The sequence below is a fragment of the Cervus canadensis genome, chromosome 12 (genome assembly GCF_019320065.1).
Source record: "Cervus canadensis isolate Bull #8, Minnesota chromosome 12, ASM1932006v1, whole genome shotgun sequence".
Lineage (NCBI taxonomy): Eukaryota > Metazoa > Chordata > Mammalia > Artiodactyla > Cervidae > Cervus > Cervus canadensis.
Window position 1 is genome coordinate 32,507,074 of NC_057397.1, and position 23,459 is coordinate 32,530,532.

Consider the following 23,459-nt stretch of genomic DNA (forward strand, 5'->3'; position numbering starts at 1 on the left):
TAGAGGCTGTGATTCCTAAATTCTATATGAGGAAACTAAGTCGCAGAGAGCAAAAATAATTTGCTCAGGTTCAAAAAGTTTGTAAGAGACAGAACCAGGATTCATGCCTAGCTTCCACCTGGTTTGATTCTAAGGTCCCTGCTCTTTCTAAAAAACAATTTATTAAACTAGTAATAGTCTTAAAATATCAGACTAGTTGAGAAGTGAAAAATATGCTTGGACTTTTCGTTGGGGTTTTAACTTCTGCTTTTCCTTTTCAAAACACGCTACTTTTCAAATTAATGGGAACATTATTATAAGAGGGAGATGTGACAGGGCGTTTATTGTTGCTGCTTCTTGGGTGGTTGTGGTATGCGGCCTTATGATTACACCCACAGTGAAAGTATGGCAGAGTCCCAGCGTGACACATCTTAACGTGTTTTATGGTTTGAAGGGGGGAACACCAAGGTTTTGCAAAACTGTAAAACCTTGTGCAAGACCTTGATAGTAAAACACATACATATGTAACTGTTTTAAAGTGTGGAAGTTTTACCTAAAAATCGGATGTTCGTAAAAATGAACCATTCAAAATCTCCAGAAACACAAAACAAGAAGCTTAGTGATTTCTCCACTGCGATGGTATCAGCACCTAGAAATGTGGCAACTTCAGAGCACTGTAACCTTGAACCAGTTATTTCTTCTAGAAAATTTTGGGACTATGATTTTATCCATTTGCTGATACCAAATTGAGATGAAACTGAGTTGTTGATAACTAGTGAATCTTAAAAGAAAAAGAAGAAGAAAGAGATGAAGGCGACTAAGGCAGGCACTGAATAGACGCTGTGAAAGCTGAACATTACGATGATATAATTTTGATGGAGAAAGCAGGAAATATTCATTTTTAGAGTGGGCTGGTATCAGAATCTGCCTTGTGAATTATATGTGTATGTGTGTTTCAGTTCTTAGAAGATAGAACTATACTTGTAAAATTGTTCTATATAAAACTCAGCTCAATATTATCGGTATGAAAATGGAAAATGTTATGATGAAAATATGCAAACAGGATTTTATGATGGAGGGCAGCAGTCAAAGCTGCAAGCTCACGTGTAGAAACAGACATTATTTTTCTAAAATCTGCCTCTTTTAAATGTTATATAAAAAGCAGATAAAAAAAAAAACCCAATATGAACTCCAAGAGGATGAATTCAAAAACAGATGACAGAAGGTAACAGTCTCCCTGGCCCCAAAGGAAGGCAGTGTATGAACACTTCATGAGCATATATTGGCCCTAGGTGCTAAGACGCTGTTCGTACTTGCCTAATACAATTTTTTTTTTGGCACTACAAAGTCCGATGTGATTTTTAAAATACTATCTTCTTAAATTTTTTTCTGCGGGCAAAAATATCAAAGGAAAGAGGCAGAAAATGAGCTCAGGGAAAAAAAAAAAGACAGACAGACAAGAAAAGCCCAGGAAGAGAGCTGTCATGTTCTGTGTTTCAACTTCACAAAAGAATTCTCTCTCGAGGTTGAGCCTTTCAAATCTCTTGTCATTTGGGATATGAAACTCTAATTTAGTGGCGTGGCCAGTTGAGGCTCAGACTTAAACATGCTGACGAGCTGAAACAAGAGGTGGCTCACTTCCTTACTTCTGGTTTCTATCCTTGCCTGGCTCCTCACTTGCAAATTCTGACAGTCACTCGCTGTGTGAGCTATGAAAATACCAAGGTGGCGTGGGATCAGTGGGCACCTAATTGAGTTTTACTAGATGAAAAGTTACATCACCCTGCCTCACCTTGGCCCCCTCTATCTTTAGGGGACTGTTGAATTTTATACAGAGCCTATTTATAAACCACTGCAAGTGATACCTGCATTCATCTTGCACTGTGACATCATCTTCTCATCAATAATTTAAGCCTAAGAAATGGATTAAAGGGACTCTGAAGGGATTTCTCACACAAGGGAAAACAGAAAGCAACTCAACTCTCCAAAGTATTCATTTGGTCCTCTTACCTTGTTCTTTGATCTGACGAATTTGCTTCACAGTTTCTTTTAAGATTGCACATTTGTCAGGTTTGAAGTTAAAGTTGTCTATGTCGTTAAAATTAGCAAAAATCAGCTCTGCAAGTTCTTCGATATATTTATTTTCCTGTTCACGGTTACGTTTCTCCGTGCTCCTTTTGGGGCTATTATGAAAGAGATAAGAATGCTAACTATGTATGAATACAGAGAGCAAACAAAAGTTACATGTAGAAACATGGAAGTACTTTGGGGGGAAAAATCCTGAATTTGCCCCAAATGTTGCATTTTTTTTGTTTGTTTTTAAATCAACCCTGTCCCAGTTGGTAATTACAAATTCACTTATGCGATCATTTGTTCAATGTGTTTAATGTCTCCCACTTGACCTCACGCTTCACAATGACAAGGATGATCTGCCCAGCACTGTGCTTAAAGCGACACTTGGTACAAACAGGCATCAAATTTATTATTGAATGAAAAAGAGTTTTAGAAATGGAAAGGAGCTCTTGCTTGTAAAAATTTAAGATTAAGAAAGGGAAGTTAAACTAGTTACAACAGGAATAAATAAACTTCACGGCAAAATAATGAAAATAAATCTTTATCACTTCATATACTTCTTTAGGATGTTAATAATTAAACCCAACGGTCTTTTAAGATAATGTTAAAAAACCACAGTGCAGCTAGAAACAAAAGTGAAACTGACCCAGGGTCTCTGTTAACTGTTCAGCTGAATGACAAGCAAAAAGTAAACAAACGGTCCAAGTTCAACTCTAGTTTTAAAATGTTAATGGAAGGGAGGGAAAAATAAAAACTGGCAAGATCTTCTCATCTGAATTTGATGAAAGAGCAAACTCAGAAGTTCCCTTTAATAATTACAGGGTGTCATTTTTTTTTCTCAAATACAGCACAGAGTCCACTGGCTGACATTCAAACAATACAATAAATAAGAAAAGTACACTGTTCAGAGTAACAGCTCGCTATGTTCTTAACATATAATTATTTGTATGTAATACCAATTTATAAAACTTTTTAATTTGTAACATTCATATGCTTGCATTTACATATTAGCATTATTTTCATGAACTAATAAACCTAAGACAGAACACAGTTTCTCTATTTTATAATGATTGCATGACTTGTCCAAGATCACTCAGTGACCAGAACTGGGTTTTGCTAAGTCTCAATTTCACTCCTGGCTTCTACTTTCTTAAGTCTGGAGAAAGGAAGGCCATGGCTGCCATGCACTAAAGAGCCACATTCCAATTCTGAATCCTTCTACCCCTTCCACCTCCCTCCCTCACCCCAGCCCCCAAAGATACCTACTAAATGGCACACGTGTGAGAAGGGGGGCAGGCGTGGTGGGAGCCGTGCACACCCCCAGAACCAGCAGAAGACTGGGGGAGAAGAGGCTCTATTTGCCACCACCTCCTCGGCCAGGACCACGGGCTGTGAAGGCAGTTTGACAGACAGGCTGAGGCTGGCCAGGGAGGACCACAGAATCCAGAGGGTGCACCCAGGAGCCGGGGACTGGGGCTGTAGTGTGGTCAGTGGCCATTCAATCCACTTATTTTGCTTGGCAACTAGATGGGGAAAAGGCTTTCTGCTCTTTCTCCGGCTCCCAGTGCTCTTCCCTAGTATTCCTCACCCAGTCTTTCTATTGGCCATTGAATACAAGTGGCTGTTTAAATGTTAAAAGCATTTACATGATTTCAGTCATCAAAAGAGTGAAGTCTCTCTTCTACCTCTGTTCCCGAGTCTTCATTCCCCCAAATGGGTAACAACTCTTGTGTCTCCTAATTACCCTAAAACCATACAGATTCTTATTTTCTTTTTCTGTAGAAATGGTAGGATACCACACACATTTTCTGAACCTTGCTTTTCCTCTGTAACTATATTCTTAAGAAATTGCTAAATATCAACCCATAAAGAGTGTCCTCACTCTTTTTCAGAGCTATATTGTGTGTGGATGTGTCACAGCTATTTACATAGCTCCCTACAAATGTTCAGGGTTTTCCTAATCTTTTGTGTTTATAATCAGTGTTGCAATGAGTAACCTCATACATAAGTCATTTTGCATGTGTCAACATGTATCACTGGAAAATTCCTAGAAATGGAACTGCTAGTTCAAAGAGGATATACATTTATAATTTTAACAGATACTGCTATACCACCCCATATAGAGGTCATAACAACCCATACTTCTACCCATAATATATAACATGAAACTTGTTTTAAAAAATTATTTTATTCACTGAAGATCCTCAGTCTTTGTAATCAATTCAAAAGCAAAGGGATTTAACGTTTCATTTCTTGCTCTTAGAAGGAAAGAAAGAGAAAAGGAAGGGAAAAAAAAAAGCTGGTACTTCTTAGTATCAAACCTTCTTACTATGGGATCTCTTGTCTTTATGACATTCTAAAAGCAAAAAGGAGTAAAAATGTGAAACAGTCAAGATTATGTAGAATAAACTGGTTTTAAGAATCAGTACACAGGGAACCTAGAGGAAGTATGGAGCATGCCTCTTCTTGTAAGAATAAAATCTGCAACCGATTAGCATATCTATACAAGTTAAATAATACTTATCCAAAGGCTTGACAATTAAGGAGAAAAACCAAGGAAAGCATGTGAATCAGGTGTGAAACAGATATGATAAAACTTCAAATCCAAGGCTCAGGTGTGTGCGGCTCTCCTGGGCCACGGTGAGGGTCTCACCTGGGTCCGAGCTGGTCAGGACATTCCTTGCGCTTCCGCGTCTCTGCCCTGGATGGGTCAGGGGTGTTTTCTCCCATCCCACTCATCTTGAACACATATCAGCAACTGAAACAGCAAACACAGAGAAGGCAAATTAGGGGAGCCAATGGTCAATTCTGCCGACAATAAAAAGAGCTCTGAGTTCAATCAGAAATCTGACAGCAGCAATTAACACACTGTTTTGATTTATGTACATGTATAATTCCTAATGAGAAGACTTTTTTTTTGGTAACCCTGCTTAAGTTAAGCAAATGTCAAGATGAACAATTAGAAAACAAACAAGCCTACCTCAGTGGGCCCACTCTTCCAACAGGAGCTGTATGTCAACAGCACCTGAACTACGATCTGCTAGCCTGGTGTTTCTGCTGCCAGCCTCCAGTTTCAGGAGGAATTGTGCCCCACGTGAGACCTACAGGTGCTGTCAGGGGCTCCTCCCAGTCTCTGTTTGGGGTTGGCCAATGTCACATCGGTACTGCAATCACTCACTCGTGACAAACAGCCCCAGGAAGAGGCAGTGCCTCACCACAAAGCTGTGCTTCCAAATCTGACCGGGTTGCTCTGACACCCCTGTCCTGGCGAGCAATGTCCTTCAAACGGGATCTCCCCGCCCCCCACCAGGCCGCCCTCTCCCAGTGACTCCCTCCCCGAGCAGTGACTTCCTCTCACATCCTGCCACCCAGACGCTACCTCCTTCCCTGATTCTAGCCGCTATCACCGGAAGTCTTAAGATGCACTCAAAAGATCAGGAACATTTTTGACCTTAGTGGGGGAGGCCACTTATTGGCCCACTTGCTGAATTCCTTTCCCTAAGAAAATAAAAGGATATATAGTAAGAGAATCAGGGTGTTCACATGTGTCATTGTGAACACCATCAAAATAACATTTATATCTGCAAATAACAAGAGTGACAGAGATCTACATTTCAAAAGAACTATGCAAAAGGACTGGCAAAGATTTTGAGGAAATGGAAGATGGTTGTTACTCAAGGTGTTTAATAATTGCTCAGCAAAGAAAAAGCCCAGCCCCAAAAGTCTAAGTCAGCATTTAGCAATCTCTCCTTGAGTTCCAATTCTACGCCACCTCCTCCTGCCTTTTGTCCCCCAGGCTTTGAAAACCACCTTCGCCCTCCTTCACTTCCTGAAAAGTGGCTTTTCATCCTATCCAGTCTGGAAGTATCAGAGGTAAGCACGAGTTGGGAGAAGGTCAGGGACTTACAGATGATGCTGGAAGAGTGACAGGTCCATTGAGAGCAAGGACAAGGAGGCAGGTGGGCTAGGAGGGCCAGGCAGGCCTGATGGTGAGAGCACCATCACACACCCATCCAACTGCCCAGCTGCGCCCAGGCTAGGATCTGGGTGCTCCAACCAGCACGCTCATGTCTTCTGGCCTCAACTCCGATCCAAGGGAGTTGGATATATATATATATATATTTTTGAGGAATCACATGTAAGGAGAACCAACAGACACTGGATGAGTTGAGGGAGGTGGTGCTAATTACATTGTATTCCAGAGGCTACATCAGGAGGGGACAATTCTGGAAGCTAGTGTGGCAGGTTCCTGAGGCTGGGAGCAACGTAACTAAGCGCCGAGGCCCTGTGGTGCACTCACAGGTTTGGGCTGATAAGTATAATCTGTATTTAGTTACTGTTCATTTAGCATTTATTCTGCACCAAGCAATTGCCAGATATAATTTAATCAGCAAAAACAGACTAAGAGAAGCTGGAGAGTAAAGAGGCAGGAACCATACCCAAGCTTCACCATGTTAGTTATGGGACCTTAAGACGTTCTCTCTCATGCCTCAATTACCTTTTCTGTAAAATGGGGATAATCATTATCATTCATAGCACAAGGCCATGGAGCGGATCAGCAAAGGGTGGAAGTGGGACTGACACACAGGTTTACATATTCTATTCTTCGCTAAGGGGTTGCTTCATCAAAATAGCCATTCTTCCTCTAATCAGGAGTCACAGGTCAGGCGCGAGAAGCACCAAGATCTGGACTGCCTGGCTCCCATGCTCCAATCCCTACCCCTTCTCTAAATATCATTCACTCATTCCTTCAAAGACTGCCTGCCCACTGCTGTGACTCAGGCTTGGCGTGTGAGGGCCATGAGAAGGGATCTGTCTCTCTAGAAGATGGGGGTGAGGAGAGAAATTTGTGTAGGAGACTTATATAGGAAAAGCTCCACTAAAGAGAAACAGGTGTCCTTTGTCCTGTGAGACACTCTGCCGGTGGGGAGGAAGCAGGGTCTGAGCTGGGCTGTGGGCAGGTAGGTGTGGCAGCTGCTAGGGCATTGCAGGAGGTATAAAAAGTGGGGGGCTTCCCTCATGGTCCAGTGGTTAAGAATCCACCTTGCAATGCAGGGGACACCAGTTCAATCCCTGATCTGGGAAGACCCCACATCTGTGGGGCAACTGGACCCATGTGCCACAACTATCGAGCCTGCGCTCCAGAGTCCGGAAACTACAACTAGTGGGTCCACCTGCAGCAACTACTGAGGCCTACCTGTCCGAGAGCTGGTGCTCCGCAACGAGAGAAGCCACCTCAACGAGAAGCCCGCATGCTGCAACTAGAGAAAGGCCAGCCACAGCAGCGAAGACCAAGCATAGCCCAAAATAAAAGTAAATCCATCAATACTTAAAAGGACAGATGGGGAAGCCAAAACACCAGAACCCAGCTCTGATGACACCTTCCAAACATTCCCTTTCAGTGTTTCTCCTAGAACCACAATTCCCATGGCTTCACTCATGAGCACAAAAACAAACAAACAAACCCAAAAGAATTACTCATCCAATCTGAGTGAGCTCTCAACAAGCGACCTAGGGGATTTCCACCCTGGAAATAGCTTTCTATCAATCAAAAAACATTTTTATCATCAAAATAGAATCCCCAATCTGTAACAAAATACCCCATATAGAAGGTATATGTGATAAGTTTGTTGATAAGAAAGGCCACCCCCCAAAAAGTATTTAATAGTAATCCTATCAGAATGATCAGAAAGCTTCTCGTCATTTAGCTAAAATAAGAGACCAATTTACTTAAAAGTTGTATATACTCAGTTTGGGGATTTAACATTAGTGTCAGCATCATCTACTTTTACTTGTCCCCAAATACATATCAAATAATTGTAACTCTGCATGAAGGGGCAGCAGCGATGCATTTCAACAAAACACCGCAAGCACACATAGAAAAATCACTGAAAATAAAATAAGCTGCCAGGCATAAATTGGGAAATTGGGACTGACATATACACAACACTATATGTAAAGCAGGTAATGTATAAGAACCTACTGTATGGCACATGGAACTATACTCAATACGCTGTAATGACCTAAATGAGAAAAGAATCTAAAAGAGAGTGGCTATATGTATATGCATAACTGCTTCACTTTGCTGGGCATCTGAAACTTACACTGTTCAAATCAACTATACTACAATGAAAATTTATTAGAAAATAAATTGTATATACCGATGAGTTTTAATGAAATTTTGTAGATCAAAGTTAAATATTAATTTCCAACAAAGGGAAGGAGATGGAGAATACAGAAGGGCAGCATTGAAGCTTTAGACATTTTATTTTGTGAGCAGGTGTAAACTAACAGTTTCTTAAACGGTCTGCATGTTTTCAATATTCACATGAAATTAATGTTCTTGAGCATTTCTTTCTGGATTCTGATATGTTCAGTATGAATCATAAAAACTAAAAATGTCACAAGTAAATTCCTGGGTTGTACCTAATGGGAAATTATAGTCATTGAGAATAAGCCAGTTTCTACCAAATACTGGGGGTGGGGGGTGTGTGTGTGAAAGGATGAGACTGGAAAAGAAGTTTCAGTTTGTCCATTCTTGCTATCTAGAGCAAAACAATAGCCTTGCTACTACTGATAGCACATCTTCCCTTACATCCTCTGATGTCAGCCTGTACAAACTAGACAGTAGAGCAAAGAACCAATGTTTGATTTTCTTAAAGTAACAATACTTTGGGCGGGGGTGTGTGAGTAAACAATGTCAGTTTAATGCTTAGCATGATATGATGAAAGCAAAATAATATGTTAACCCTCTGCTGCTGCTAAGTCGCTTCAGTCATGTCCGACTCTGTACAACCCCATAGACGGCATCCCACCGGGCTCCCTGATCCCTGGAATTCTCCAGACAAGAATACTGGAGTGGGTTGCCATTTCCTCCTCCAATGCATGAAAGTGAAAAGTGAAAGTGAAGTTGCTCAGTCATGTCCGACTCGTAGTGACCCCATGGACTGCAGCCTACCAGGCTCCTCCATCCATGGGATTTTCCAGGCAAGAGTACTTGAGCGGGGTGCCATTGCCTTCTCCGTGTTAACCCTCAACACAGCTTAAAAAAAAAAGCACTCTTCTTGCATGAAATTCATCAATGCAACTTATAAGGTGACAAAGCAGGTGTTCACAATACAATCTCATGCCATTAAAACCAGTTAATCATCCAGAATTCATGTAAACGGTAATGTGTATTTTATCTTTTATCGGTACTGGCCATCTTCCAAACAGGGCCTGTAAAACTGTCAGATTTATTACATGCTGAACAAATTCAGTTAAAGAATAAATAAGGATAATACTGTTGCTGAAATCCAAACATAATAAGTGATCAAACATCAGATTTCTACTGCCATTTTCAAGAAACAGTTATAAAACATTAGGCTTGCTATGAAATTCCTACTTGGAGATGAAATTTATAATGAAAGGACACACAGTGCTGTTGAAACAACTTTTCTTATCAAACAGCTAACGTGGGGAGGAGCCGGCTGATAAATCACCCAGCTCTTGATACGAGACCAGAAAGGCTCCTATGTCTCCCAAGGCCTTCCGGCTCTTCTAAATCGCTCTCTACAAGATGCAGGTGACACTATTGTGTCATCTGTGGTCTGATTCTTCATAAACTTAGTAAGGGAAAGAAACACTCAAGGAATACTAAAAGTGTACACACTTCTGTTTGCTTAAACACTTTTGCATTTCTATCCTGTTGAATTCATCATGAGACGATAATCTTTGAGGTCCCTCCACAGCTCAGAAGTCCATCTTAAAAGTTAGATGTATGCATTGTTTCTCTATCACAAGTAAAAAACATCTGTTCATTCTAAACTGTAAACAATTTTTTCCTCAGAGTATACTGTGTTCCCGGAGGGTCTTGGTTTTACAAAAGTGAATCTTCTGGGTCAGACTCTGAAGAAGTGTAAAGAAACACAGCATCGAATGTTGAAAATATACATAATGTGTCTTAAGGATGTAGAGGCTTGAGAAAGGTAGAAAATCAAGTGGGCCAATCCTTAGACGTCAGTTAGATGATACAGCAGTGAAGACAGGGGAGGGGGAAGAAATCACTTTCTAAACAGTGTCAACTAAACAAAATTACCCAAAGCAAACAATATTTTGGCAAGACCCCAACCCTTGGCAGGAGTTAACAAACTTTCCATGCAGTACATACATAGGTTGTATGAAAGGATATATTGTTGGTTCATTCAAACAAGCGGACAAAGAAGCACCACACATACAAATACAACAGAAGCAGGACTATGAGGATTTACTGAAGGCAGGGATGAAAGGACAGAGAAAGAGACCAAACTTTTCCTTCCCATTGGCAAAACAAGCAATGCATTAACACAGTGACAGAAGATACTACTCATTTCAAAACTAAATTTTAGTTAGTAAAATGGTCTATGATTTTCCCCAAAGTGTTACTTTTTACTAGATCTTAAGAACAGTTTTAACTTCATCTTTACCTGACAGTATTTGTTTCTTGCTTTTCATACAATGAAGTTTTAGTTTACCCCATACGTTACAGTGTGTATTTACAGAATGAGACTCACAAAAGCACACGTTAATTCATGGAGTGACAACAGTCAGGTGGCCAAGTTTTAGGAAACTCCCTTCATATAAAACCAGAAGAAAGGGCATCTGATAGGAAACAAACTCTCGGCTTAACTTCACTACCTCTGAGCAGCTTACTCTACACTTGCCTTTTTTAAAGTTAACTGCAATAAGCCAAACACATACTATTATTATCATGAGATGATTTTTCAAAGATAAAACACTTAACAGTTTCCAGTTGGACACAGGAGTCAAAAAAATACCACAGGCTACAACTACAGCTCTTCTCCAAGTAAAACGGCTTCACTACCTACCTCTTCTTACGCTGCTCCTTACTCCACGGGGACAGTAACAACTGTGTATAAACCAACGTTCAGGCTAAAAGTTCCTTCCTCCTCAGTGGGCTGCACTCTTACATTTACTTTTGTATAATGGCCTGAGAGTGGTATATTAGACAGTAACTAGAAGACATATTCCATTTTCTGACTGAAAGTCAATAATCCTCATGAATTTTTTAGCTGAGAGACACTTCAAGATGCCATTGGGAAGACGGTGAGAAACACATTAGGCTGCAAATGTGCGGCAGCAGCTTTTTAACACAGGCTGCAATAATCAAGTAAGTGGCTAAATTCATGTTTGCTGGTTACACAAATATTTTGCTGTAACATTTCCATCATCTCCATCTCTCCAAGAGGGGAAAAATAACCTCTCTGAAAGTCTTCTCTTAGCAAAATTCAGCGCAGAATGTGTCAGGATGAGAGAGCTTTCTAAGGTGTGTGTGTGTGGAGGGAGGGCGGTCGGTCTAGTCTGACATCAGTGGCATAGGACAGTTTCCACTTTCTCAGTTCTCATAGGCTAAGGTCCTTAATCCTTGGTAGTGCAGACGGTAAAGAATCTGCTTGCAACGCAGGAGACCCGGATTCAGTCCCTGGGTTGGGAAGAACCCCTGAAATAGCAACCCACTCCAGTATTATTGCTGGAGAATTCCATGGACAGTCCATGGGGTTGCAAAGAGTCGGACACAATTGTGCGACCAATACACACAAGGTCCTCAATACTGCTTCTATACGCAACTATGTCAGCCGGTGCTAATACAGACAGCCAGGAATAGCAAGACCGGGTTTTAACAAGGCCTCGGATGAGGAATAAGCTTCATGAGGAACACCCAGGGAATAAGCTTCATTCCTTGCATAATGTAAGCACTTCAAGCACGGTGTACTCAGTCCATATTTAATACTTGGAAAACCAGTTCTCACCGAAGGCTTGGTGTTCTGGAAAGAAGTCCTCAGACTAAGAACCACAATGTAGCACTTGTGTTTTGAGTTTCATAACTTGTCCAGATTAAAATTCAATTCTCTTTCTTTATTCTGAAACCCATTTTAAACTTTGAGATTAAAAAAAACCTTCCTAATTTATGAGAAAAACTTACTGAAATGGTTAAGAGCAAGACAGCCTCTACCCACACAAAAAGTATTTATTATTCAGTTGAAAAACATTTTAAAGTCAATGACAATATTCTCCCATAGTGTAATATGTTGATTGTTTTATTATTATTTGGGGGGGGGGGCCTAACATTTATTGGGTACTTACAAGAGTTAAGCACTTTTCTTACTTAAAAACTCATTTTGTTTTTTCTGTATGTGCAAGTACACACACACAGAGACTCATCTCTTACGGATTATCTAACCTCTCTGACCTGTTTCCATAAGTAATTTGTTCGAGTTACACAGATAATAAAGGACAGGTCAGGAGTCAGACTCTGGTGTAATTATAACAGCTATCATTTACTGAGTGCTTATCACCTTGGCAGGTATTCTCTAAGCACTTTATACACAGGTAACACCTTTAGTTCCTGTAACTATGATTATCACCATTTTACAGATGAAGAAACTGAGGTATAAACAAGCCACCGTAAGCTGGGCAAGGCCATATCATTAGAAGTTTCTTAGAGCTCTCATCCGTGAATCCAAACAGCTCCGCAGTTTTTAATCACTACAATCACTCGGATGAGCACCGAGGCTCCTATCCTTTAATGCTTTCACTGAAGAGAGACACAGACTTATGTAAACTATAGAAAGCAGTATATTTTAATTCAATTTGATAAATGCTAAATATCTAATTTAAAAGTATCCTTTTTTTGGCTAAAAATATAGCAGTATCATTGCAAAATGAAAAATACTGTAAAAAATGTGTAGATTCTTTCTTCTATTCATTCAATAAATAATTAATGCAGCAGGCACTGTTGTAGGCATGGAGACGGAGTCTGGAACAAAACAGGCAAGAGCCCCTATCCTGTTAAAGCTCACATTCTAGGGCAAAAAAGAAATCTCCCATCGGCTCATAAGCAATTATACCCTGAAGAAAAATGAAGTATTAGTTATTACTGAATTTATTATGAAGTACTGAAATAATAAAACCAGCTAGGAATTTTCTCTGGCATACAGGAATTCTGAGTTTCATTCAAGATAGAAAAAGCCTTCTTTTCCTACAGAATCAGCAGTATTAATTGGTTAATTTTAAAAGGCAGTTATCAAGTGCAATTATAGAAAATGATACCTACTACTTAAATCATTTCAACTTTAAACATAATACATTTGAGTATCAGTCTCCACTGGGGTTTCATATTGTCTTTCTTGAATAAATCAGACCTATCATTAAGGTATTGTCTACTACTTTCAATTTCTGTTTATTTAAAATATAGTTAGAACTCAGACACTTAAGAGTTCTTATAAATGCTCATGAGGTATAGCTTTCATTATTTTTTGCCAGCCTTTTATAAATGCAGATACATACTTGGGAGCAATTTTGATCCATCTGACTGAGTCTTTTCAAAGTATTTTAGTTTTTATAGAAACATATGTATCTTTTCACACAAACACTTAATCAGTTACATAATATTTATGTGCTTACAATAACAAGGACAACCAGCATAAACCAGTCTGGACTAGAAGTTGACCTTTAGTAGGCATGCAACGTCGCTACAGTGCAGAAGTGTGGGGTGTTCTGTTTTGCCCACCAGCCTGGGGTACTCGGAGCCTAGCATTCTTGGGATTTACAGAGGGAAACACAGATCACATGGTCCTTTCAGCCTATCGGTCCCAATGGAACTTGATTAGTAAAATCAGAATTTATGCAACACTAACCTGAAGGCAGAGGTCATGAAATCATTTAGTAAGTTTCAATGAATTTGTATTACAGCCCATGGATGGTTTTAGGTATCGGCGGATACCAGCAGTGAAAAAAAGAGACCAAGAATTTGTCCATAAGAGAAATAGTGAAACAAATAAACATTTACCATATGAAGTGGTGAACAGAGCTATTTAAAAAAACTAAGGGTTAGGATACAGTATACTGTAGGTGGGGTTGAGGAGTGCCATGTTACCTCGGTGGTCAGGGAAGTTCTCTCTCGATAGGGTGACACCTTCCTAACAGAACTCTAAGATCCAGAATAGAATTTCTTTATTATGCAACCATTAAAACAAAATTCACGTAAAGCTGTACAATGCAGTGGCTAAGAGTATATCCTCTGCTGTCAACTCAGGTTTGGACTCCCTGGAACACCACATATTAGTTGTGTTAATTATACTAATTAAATGCCATTGGACCTAAATTTCTTCACTTCTAGAACTGTAGGAATAATAATACTTTTATAAGGTTGTGGAAAGCATGGAATGTAAAGAGCATAAGACAATGATTGGCACCTAGTAAGGGCTTATTTGGGCTTCCCAGGTGGTGTTAGCGGTAAAGAAACCTCCTGCCAATGCAGGAGATGTAAGAGATGTGGGTTCAATCCCTGGGTCGGGAAGATCCCCTGGAGGAGGGCATGGCAACTCACTCCAGGATTCTTGGCCTGGAGAATTCCATGGACAGAGGAGCCTGGCGGGCTACAGTCCATGGAGTTGCAAAGAGTCAGACATGACTGAGCAACTGAGCACGTACAAGGGCTTATTTAATTGATATATTATTATATGTTGAATTTAATAGCATGTAAATCACTGCGGACGATGACTGCAGCCATGAAATTAACAGACAGTTGTTCCTTGGAAGAAAAGACCAACCTAGGCGGCATATTAAAAAGCAGAGACATTACTTTGCCAACAAAGGTCCGTCCAGTCAAAGCTATGGTTTTTCCACTAGTCATGTATGGATGGGAGAGTTGGACCATAAAGAAGGCTGAGCGCCAAAGAATTGATGCTTTTGAATTCTGGTATTGGAGAAGACTCTTGCGAGTCCCCTGGACTGCAAGGAGATCAAACCACTCAATCCTAAAGAAAATCAGTCCTGAATATACACTGGAAGGACTGATGCTGAAGCTGAAATTCCAATACTTTGGCCACCTGATGTGAAGAGCTGATTCATTGGAAAAGACCCTGATGCTGGGAAAGATTGATAGTAGGAGGAGGAGGAGACGACAGAGGATGAGATGGTTGGATGGTATCACTGACTCGATGGACATGAGTTTGAGCAGGCTCTGGGAGTTGGTGATGGACAGGGAGGCCTGGTGTGCTGCAGTCCAAGGGGTCGCACAAAGTCAGCAAGACTTTGACTTAGAACTGAACTGAAATGCTTATGAAACAATCTAAGTTGATGATGAACTACAGTTAGAGAGAAAAACTAATTTACAGAAAAAAATTAGAGGAAATTTCACCAAAATATTAGCAGCTAAGTTGTTTAATGAAGAACAATGGGTAAAATTTAATTTTTTTATTTCTCCAAATTTTTTTTCATTACAACATCAGATTTTTAAGAGTTTACCAAAAGGAAAAAAGGAGGGAGGAGGAAGACCCGGCTGTGTCACTGGAAAAAAAACAACAAGCAAAACAGATTCTTTTAAATGACCAGCTCTCCAGAATGCAAATCATAAACAAACTGCTTACATGCTATTTTTTAGGAAAAATAGAGCATAAAAAGAGGTCAAGCTACTCTATGGTAAGTGCTATGAAAAATGCCTAAAGTGAATGAAATAAGAAATTGGACCTCATTTTACCATTAAGTATTAGCAATGAAATTTAAAGTATAAATTCTTTCCTTTTACCAAAGGATATTCTCTAATAGTATTCTGTAATTACTGAAACTCAATTACAACCAAATTGTTATATTTTCCAAATTCACCCCAAGTTCTTCTAAATGAGAAAGATGGAGGTTTTTGGTCCTTTTGGACTCATTACTATCTGTTAGTCTTAACTTTTGGAACAATCTCATGTTTTCTCTCTCCCATGGATTCAAGTCTTTTAAAGCAAGGACAATGTCCAAGATGTCCAACAATGTCCATCAGAGTCTTCCAGCAAAGGTTACTCAAATCGTTCTTCCTCCTCAGGAAAATCTCCTCAAGTTCAGCTGGAAAGCCATCCTCTTTGTGTGGGCCTCATAGATTTCACTAGGAAGAAGTAAAGGTTCCCTTCTACTGAATGTTCCCTGGCCCATCACTGTGCTCAGCTGTGCCTGACTCTTGGCGACCCCATGGACTGCAGCACACCAGGCTCCTCTGTCCATGGGATTTTCCAGGCAAGAATACTGGAGTGGGTTGCCATTTCATCCTCCAGGGGATCTCCCTGACCCAGGGATTGAACCTGCATCTCCTGAGTCTCCTGCGTTGGCAGGCAGGTTCTTTACCACTGAGTCACCTGGGAAGCCCCTCCATGGTCCACAGGACATACAATTAGGATAACGCTTCTTTCTCCTGCATCAACAGTTGTTTGCTTCCCAGCGAGGGTCCAGGCCACTGTCCTGGCACCCACACACCACCGCTGCCTCTTGCTCCAGGTTCTGGGTGCCAGAGAGGTAACACTCTCGCTTTACTTTTCTCATTCATGCTCATTTAACGCCAAGCTGTTCTATGGGTTCTTTGTCTCCAGTCAAACGGGAACATGAAGCAAAGGCAAGACATGTCCCGGGTACAAAGTATAGAACCCAAACAAAATGTCTGCGGTTAGAGAAGAAAAAAGTATGTAGTTATATAGCTCCTTTGGGCGGTTTAAATTATGTTTCCCGTATAAGAAGTCTTTTTCTGGAATACTCTTTTTTATGTTCTTTCTCTAGCCTCTGCCACAAAAGTGGAAAGTGAGCAAGGAGGAAAAACTTGGTTTGGTGGGAGGACCGCTGATTCATTTTTTCACCATACAAATTCCGACAAACTTTCTTTTGGTCAGATCGTTACAATAACTCCAAACAGTATTCGCTAGGAGGCAAGGCTGCCATCAAAAACAGAAGGCAGCGCTGGGTCAACAGCACCCCCTCCCCCAACCCAATTTGGTCTTACAAAAATAAGCCAAATTAAGCATTTTTATTTGCAAATAACACATACCTACAGAAGGGCTAACTGAGAATTACTAGACTTTAGAAAGTTATTTACCATGAATTCATTATTTGAAAAGACTTTAAAAATTACCTGGGCACCTGAACATATAAGCCAAAACACTTCCTTTAACCATTTTCTTTTCTCCCGCACATTGGTAATCACCAAAACTAACAACACTTTAGGGGCTTCTCTGGTGGCTCAGGCCATACGGAATTTGCTTGCAGTGTAGGAGACTGGGGTTTGATCCCTGGGTCGGGAAGATTGCTGGAGAAGGGAATGGCTACCCACTCCAGTATTCTTGCCTGGAGAATTCCATGGACAGGGGAGCCTGGCAGGCTACAGTCCATGGAGTCTCAAAGAGCTGGACACAACTGAGTGGCTTTCGTTTTTCAACCATACTTTAGCTTATGAGAGATTTGCACTTCAGTTTAAGTTTCAAACTTGGGACTCACAGCTTTCAGTGGAAGTAATCACATCGTTAGTATCGTGACATACGGGGAAGCCCGATTCTCTGACCTCAGGATCAGAGTGGGTGGGGTGGGGTGGGGGTAGGGTGGTTAGAGAACTTTCTCGACGTGACAGATTGAGAGCACTGTTCTGGAGAGCTGTCAGTGGACAGCAGCTCCAGACACAGAGTTACCGCATTCTGGGAAACTAAAAATACATAACTGAACTCAGGAATGGAGCTTCTAATTACCCTTTTGGTAGTTAATACCAACTTAAACCCAAATGAGTTGACAGTGTGTTACAAATAATAATTTTATGGATTACGTGGTCTCAAATAGGCACTGAAATGATTAAAACAAACTCCTCCTGTTGTAGAATGTGTCATCCTATATTTTTCATATATATATAATTTTGTTTATTTATTTTTGGCTGTGTTGGGTCTTTGTTCTTGTGCAGGGGGTTCGCTAGTTGTGGTGCAAGGGCTTCTCATTGCAGTGGCTTCCTTGTGGTGGTGAATAGGCTCGAGGGCGTGTGGGCTCTAGGGCACAGCTCAGCAGGTGGGGTGCACCGGCTTAGCTGCTCCGCGGCATGAAGGATATCTTCCCAGTTCAGGGTTAGAACCCGTGTCTCCTTCACTGGCAGGTGGATTCTTTACCACTGAGCCACCAGGGAAGCACTTGGTTCTGTACTTTTTATTTCAATTAGTTCTAAAAATGTGTTTGCACTGAGAGAGTAAAATATCATTGTTTTTGTAAAACCTACACCTATGGAAAAAGATCTGTAAGGCCACTGTACCTTATTTAACCATAACTGTAATCAGCATGAAATGAAAACTTGAAGAAAATTAAGATAATTGCTTGACACATCAGAGACACATAACTGCATCATATTCCTTTTTCTAGTATTGGGGCAAAAAGAGAAAGAATTCATTAAGCTGAAACTCAAACTCTGGTTTCAGTTAAGCCAGATGATGTGGAGAAGACTAAGCTTTCGGAGAAATCACAACACATTATATACGTACGTTCACAACACAGGCATATGATTTCTTTAGCTTAGTGTTTTGTTTTAAGGCAGTAATTCAAAATCAAGAGTCACGACTATTAGGGCAAAAACACATTTGGGCCCTGGACAATTTAATAAGGTTAAGTTTCTAATTAATATGGGTCTCTTTTTGGTATTAAAAATATAACCTAAATTAAAGGGTTTTAATTTAAAAATTCTACTTGCATTTCTTTCCTTCTGATGTTCAACTGTGCTGATAATTATTAAGTAGCTGCTTGAGGGCAAATTCCTGGGCTCTCTGGACACTGTAATGTCATCCCTGAGTAAAAAACAGAACTTAACCTCAAGAAGTCAAAGATTTAGGAAGAAGAGACAAGAAGTCAGTAAACTAACGAGGGATACAGCACACAGGAAAATACCAAGTGCTCACAGAGGAGAAATCTCTTCTTGCCAGGGTCGGGGGAGCCTTGGCGAAGGTCTGATGAACGTCTAAGTTGTGTTTTGGAGGAGTATTACATTTCAAAGGGAAGCTGGGATGGTGGTGAGGGTGTCTGAGGACCAGAGATGCTGGGGGACTGCATGGCCATGTGATTTGACAGCTGTGGGGTGGGGGTTTGGGTCTCTCCAACAAGCCTTAACCTCGAGGCCTGCTGAGCGTCACCAACCACTGCCATCAACTTCAGGGGGCAAGTTTTTCCCCCTATTGGTGACCTGAAATCTGATTAACTCAAGAGCAACAATCTGAGAAAGAAGGAAAGAGAGAGAGAAGGCAGAATCCATTTTATTCATTGAACCCATTTACTCACCACATAGTGAGTGTCTACTTCGGAGTGTCAAGATATAGAAAACCTTAGAGGCTAGAATGAGTCGTAGTTCCTGTCGCCTTCCTTGACCACAGGCACAGTGGAAAGTTCTGAGCTCCAGGTGGTTGAGACCACCCTCTGGTCAGTGAGACACATGACCGGTTTGGAAGGGTAGGGAGGAGGAGCAGAGGACCAGCTAAGAGGATACTGCAAGGCTACATACTATACAACGGCACTTACAGGAAACATCCAGAATAAGCAAATCCACAGAAACAGAAAGCAGATCAGTGGTTGCCAGGGGCTGAGGGGAATGGCAGCGCGGGGCTGACTGCTAATCAGAACAGGGTTTCTCTTCATGTGGATGACTGATGACTTGTGGAATAGATAAACGGATGGTTTGCAAGGATTCAGGAAACAAAATAGTGACTATTAACGAGCAAGAGTGATTTCTCTAACAATTCATCACAAATGGAATTGTCCTCCTTCCTTCTACTAAAGAGATTCAAGTAAGATTTCTTAAAGTTTTATTATTTTTCTCAATAAAAGTAATACATGCTCATAGTAGAAAATTTAGAAATATAAAATACTAAAGAATAAATTGCATGTATTCCTATCACACAGAGAATTACCACTAAATTAAAACAATTGGGAATTTTGGGATTGACATGTACACATTGCTGTATTTAAAATAGATAACCAACAGGGACCTACTGTATATCACAGGGAAATCTGCTTAACACCCTGTAAGAACCTAAATGGGAGGAAACTTTGAAAAAGAACAGATACATGTATAAAACTGGCTCACTTGGTATACACCTGAAACTAATACAACACTGTTAACCAACTGTGTTCCAACATAAAATAAAACTTAAAAAATAAAACGGCATGTGTGTCTGTGTGTGTGGGGCACAAACTGCATGTACAATTTTATAGATGCTTCTATCATTTCTAAGATTTTTCAGTGATATTAGTTTTTATAAACATAATTTTTAATGGCTCTATGATATTCTAGCATATAAAGAAACCATAATAGATTTAACCATTTTCTATAATCATTTAATTTGCTTCCATTTTTTACCACTATAAATAACACTGATGAATATCTTTTATTTAAGTACTAATCCACATCATGTGATTAATAATAATCAATAGTCTCAATACAACAGAGCCTCAGAAATGTAATTACTGGATCAAAGGGTGTGACCTTATTTACAGAGATTATATGCACTGTCAAATTATTTTCCAAAAAGGCTGCCTTAATTTATAATCCCGTTAGCAGGATATCTGAGATCTCGTTTAACCAGAATTCACAATAAAGAATATTATGATATTTCACAAAACATTTCACAAATGTTTTGCAAGTTTGAAGACTACGGCATGACCTATTTTCTAATGTAAACTGGTTACTAATAATTTAGTATCTTTCAGATCCTCATGAGCATTTCACGTTTACTTGGATGGGAGAATGTTAAGTCAGGGATCTGGCATGGACACTGCATACTCAGATTGGCAAAGCATCTGATTTACTGCTTCTGTGAAGATGGAGGCAGAAGTGGCTCATAATGAACCACCTGAGGAACTTTCAAAAACATGGCTTTCCAGATTCCACCCCAGACCAATCAGAACTCTCTGCAGAAGGACCCCAGACGGTCAGCGGAAGCCTGCCCAACCCTGACTAGAAAGGAAGAGCAGCACTGAGAACTACTGGGCTTCCCAGGGGGCGCTAGTGGTAAAGAACCCACCTGCCAATGCAGGAGATATAAGAGAAGTGGGTTCAATCCCTGGGTCAGGAAGATCCCTTGGAGGAGGGCATGGCAACCCACTCCAATATTCTTGCCTGGAGAATCCCATGGACAGAAAAGCCTGGCAGGCTACAGTCCATGGGGTCACAAAGAGTCAGACACGACTGAAATGACTTAGCACACACACAAGGGCTGGGAGGTAACAGCAAGTTAGTCAAGGCTGGTGGAGTAACATTCCTGGTGTTAATTAACTGATTATTACAAACAAACAGAAGTCTCCAGTCTAGTTTGTTTTTAATCAATGACTGGGGGGAAAAATTATTTATCAGAGAGGATGATGACACAGAGGATACTTGAGCAATTAAGAGTACTTTTCTGAAAATCTAACATTAGCAAATTAAAAAGGGTTGCACTTGAGCAAACTCTGGGATACAGTGAAGGACAGAGAAGCCTGGCTGGCAGGCTGCAGTCCATGGGATCGCAAAGAGTCAAATACGACTGAGCCACACAACAACAACAATAAATCTTTGTATTATTAAAACAATGGGAACACCTACAAAAATACAATTAAAAAAGGAAAGGAAAATCCCTCACAATCTATTTTAAAATGTTCAGTATTTGAATTGGAGTAGAGGAGAAACTTCTCTCACATATGTTCACCACTATTTTTCTTTTTCTGTCTTGAGTTTCTTTCCAAATACAGTCCATAAGAGTTCTGCTCCATCCTACATCACTTCCTATGCTTCTCAAGTCCCTATACTGTGGTAACCAATTCCCTTACATCCTTAACCAAGGAAGAGGGCTACTTTGGGGGCCCTCCCTTCAGGCCCCCACCCATGGTCCACTCCAACAGAAGCTGCTGGTCCTCTTATAACACATGTCCTGGGAATGGGATGGGGGGGGGGGTTGCCCTCTGCTTTCCTGAGAGCAGGCACCAGGCCAGTGCTCAACGACAAGGGTGACCTTGAATAAAAATCTCCGCTCCTTGGAAACCCATGCCTTAAAACTTCCCCAATTTATGTTCTGGCCTGAGACTGACCAATAGGCCACCTAATCCTTCACCTTCACTGAAAATGCTGGTGTTCAACTAGTTCTTCCTCTCTAGCCCACACCTAGTCCCTACCCTGAATAACCTGATAGATCCTCTTGTCTCAACTCTAGCAGCGGCCACTGCCTCCTGTGACCACACCCAGAACCTTGTTCTCACCCAGAACTGGTACACCTAGAAAGCCACTTCTGGTCCACGGCTTTTGAGCACGCAGACTTGCTTTCTGTCTTCCTCCTCCATAGTAGTCTTCATGGATCTTGCTTTCTGTCTTCCTCCTCCACAGCAGTCCTCACAAATTGAGGCCCTTGCCTCTCTGCTCATCGCATTTCCCTCCCCACCTCCCTGGATTCCCCACCATCAGGCGCCTAATTCACATCTCTTCTCACAGAGTTGCTTTTGCAAAACTTAACATCAAGTTTCCCCGCTCATTCCCACCCCCATAAGTGCGAATATCATACAGTTAAAGGTGGTGAGGGATTTCCTGGTAGCTCAGACAATAAACAGTCTGCCCACAATACGGGAGACCTGGGTTTGATCCCTGGGTTGGGAAGATCCCCTGGAGAAGAGAATGGCAACTCACTCCAGTATTCTTGCCTGGAGAATTCCATGGACAGAGGAGTCTGGTGAGCTACCATCCATGGGGTCACAAGAGTTAGACACGAAAAAAAAAAAAAAAAGAGTTAGACACGACTGAGTGACTCACACACACACAAGGTTGGTGAGGCCCCTCAGACCACTCAAGGTCTCTAAACTTGCCTTACACCCAGAGTCCTGCCCATCGATCCTTTCCTTTGTTCTCTGGTCAGCTCCTTCTCTTAACCCCAACAGGTAAATAGCTTTCCAACAGGTATTTCCAGTTTTTACCACTTTGGCTAACAGCTGATTCATCTGATTATTATTATTATATCCATCTGAATATCAACTTCCTTTTGTTGCTGTTTCGGTCACTAGGTTGCATGAGACTCTTTGCAACCCCATGGGCTGTAGCCCGCCAGGCTCCTCTGTCCATGGGATTTTCCAGGCAAGAATACTGGAGTGGGTAGCCATTTTCTCCTCCAAGGGATCTTCCTGACTCAGGGATCGAACCCGTGGCTTGTGCGCTGCAGGTGGATTCTTTACCGTTGAGCCACCAGGGAATTCCTCCCTTCCTTTTACTCACATAGAAATCCACTGCTCTCTTCAATGCCACTCCTGGTCACTCCTGGCTTCTTGGAGGCCGTGTGACCCCCTCCCCTTGTAAACAACCCCATTTCCTATTTCCCTCCCATTTTCTCTGAATCTTTGCTACTAAAGTTCTCTTCAGCCAATGTCTAACCCCCCCCCCGCCCCCGCTTTTTTTGGCCTATGTTCACCTCTAACTGCACTCAGGTCCATTCCTGTCCTTGAGTTTCAATCCTTCTCCAGCAACCGTACAATCTCACATCTTTCCTTCACATATGGACCTGTCCCAAGACTACAGGCCTGTGCTCCCTTACCCCAAAGAATTTAGAATTCAGATAGATAGATACATTTTAATTTTAGAAAGAGAAAACATG

General features: G+C 41.1%; 1 protein-coding gene across 10 annotated transcripts in view; it reads right to left on the reverse strand.

The window, feature by feature from the left end:
- The window catches only part of NCOA2 (nuclear receptor coactivator 2), a 283,681-nt gene that overhangs the window by 91,819 nt on the left and 168,403 nt on the right, over positions 1-23,459 (reverse strand). For all 10 annotated transcript variants that reach the window (XM_043483406.1, XM_043483409.1, XM_043483411.1 and 7 more), the window contains 2 exons: positions 4,706-4,810; positions 1,990-2,162 (listed from right to left, as the gene is read on the reverse strand). In XM_043483406.1, coding sequence (XP_043339341.1) covers positions 1,990-2,162; positions 4,706-4,791 — 259 coding nt within the window. In that variant the 5' untranslated portion in view covers positions 4,792-4,810. The remainder of the gene's footprint in view (positions 1-1,989; positions 2,163-4,705; positions 4,811-23,459) is intronic.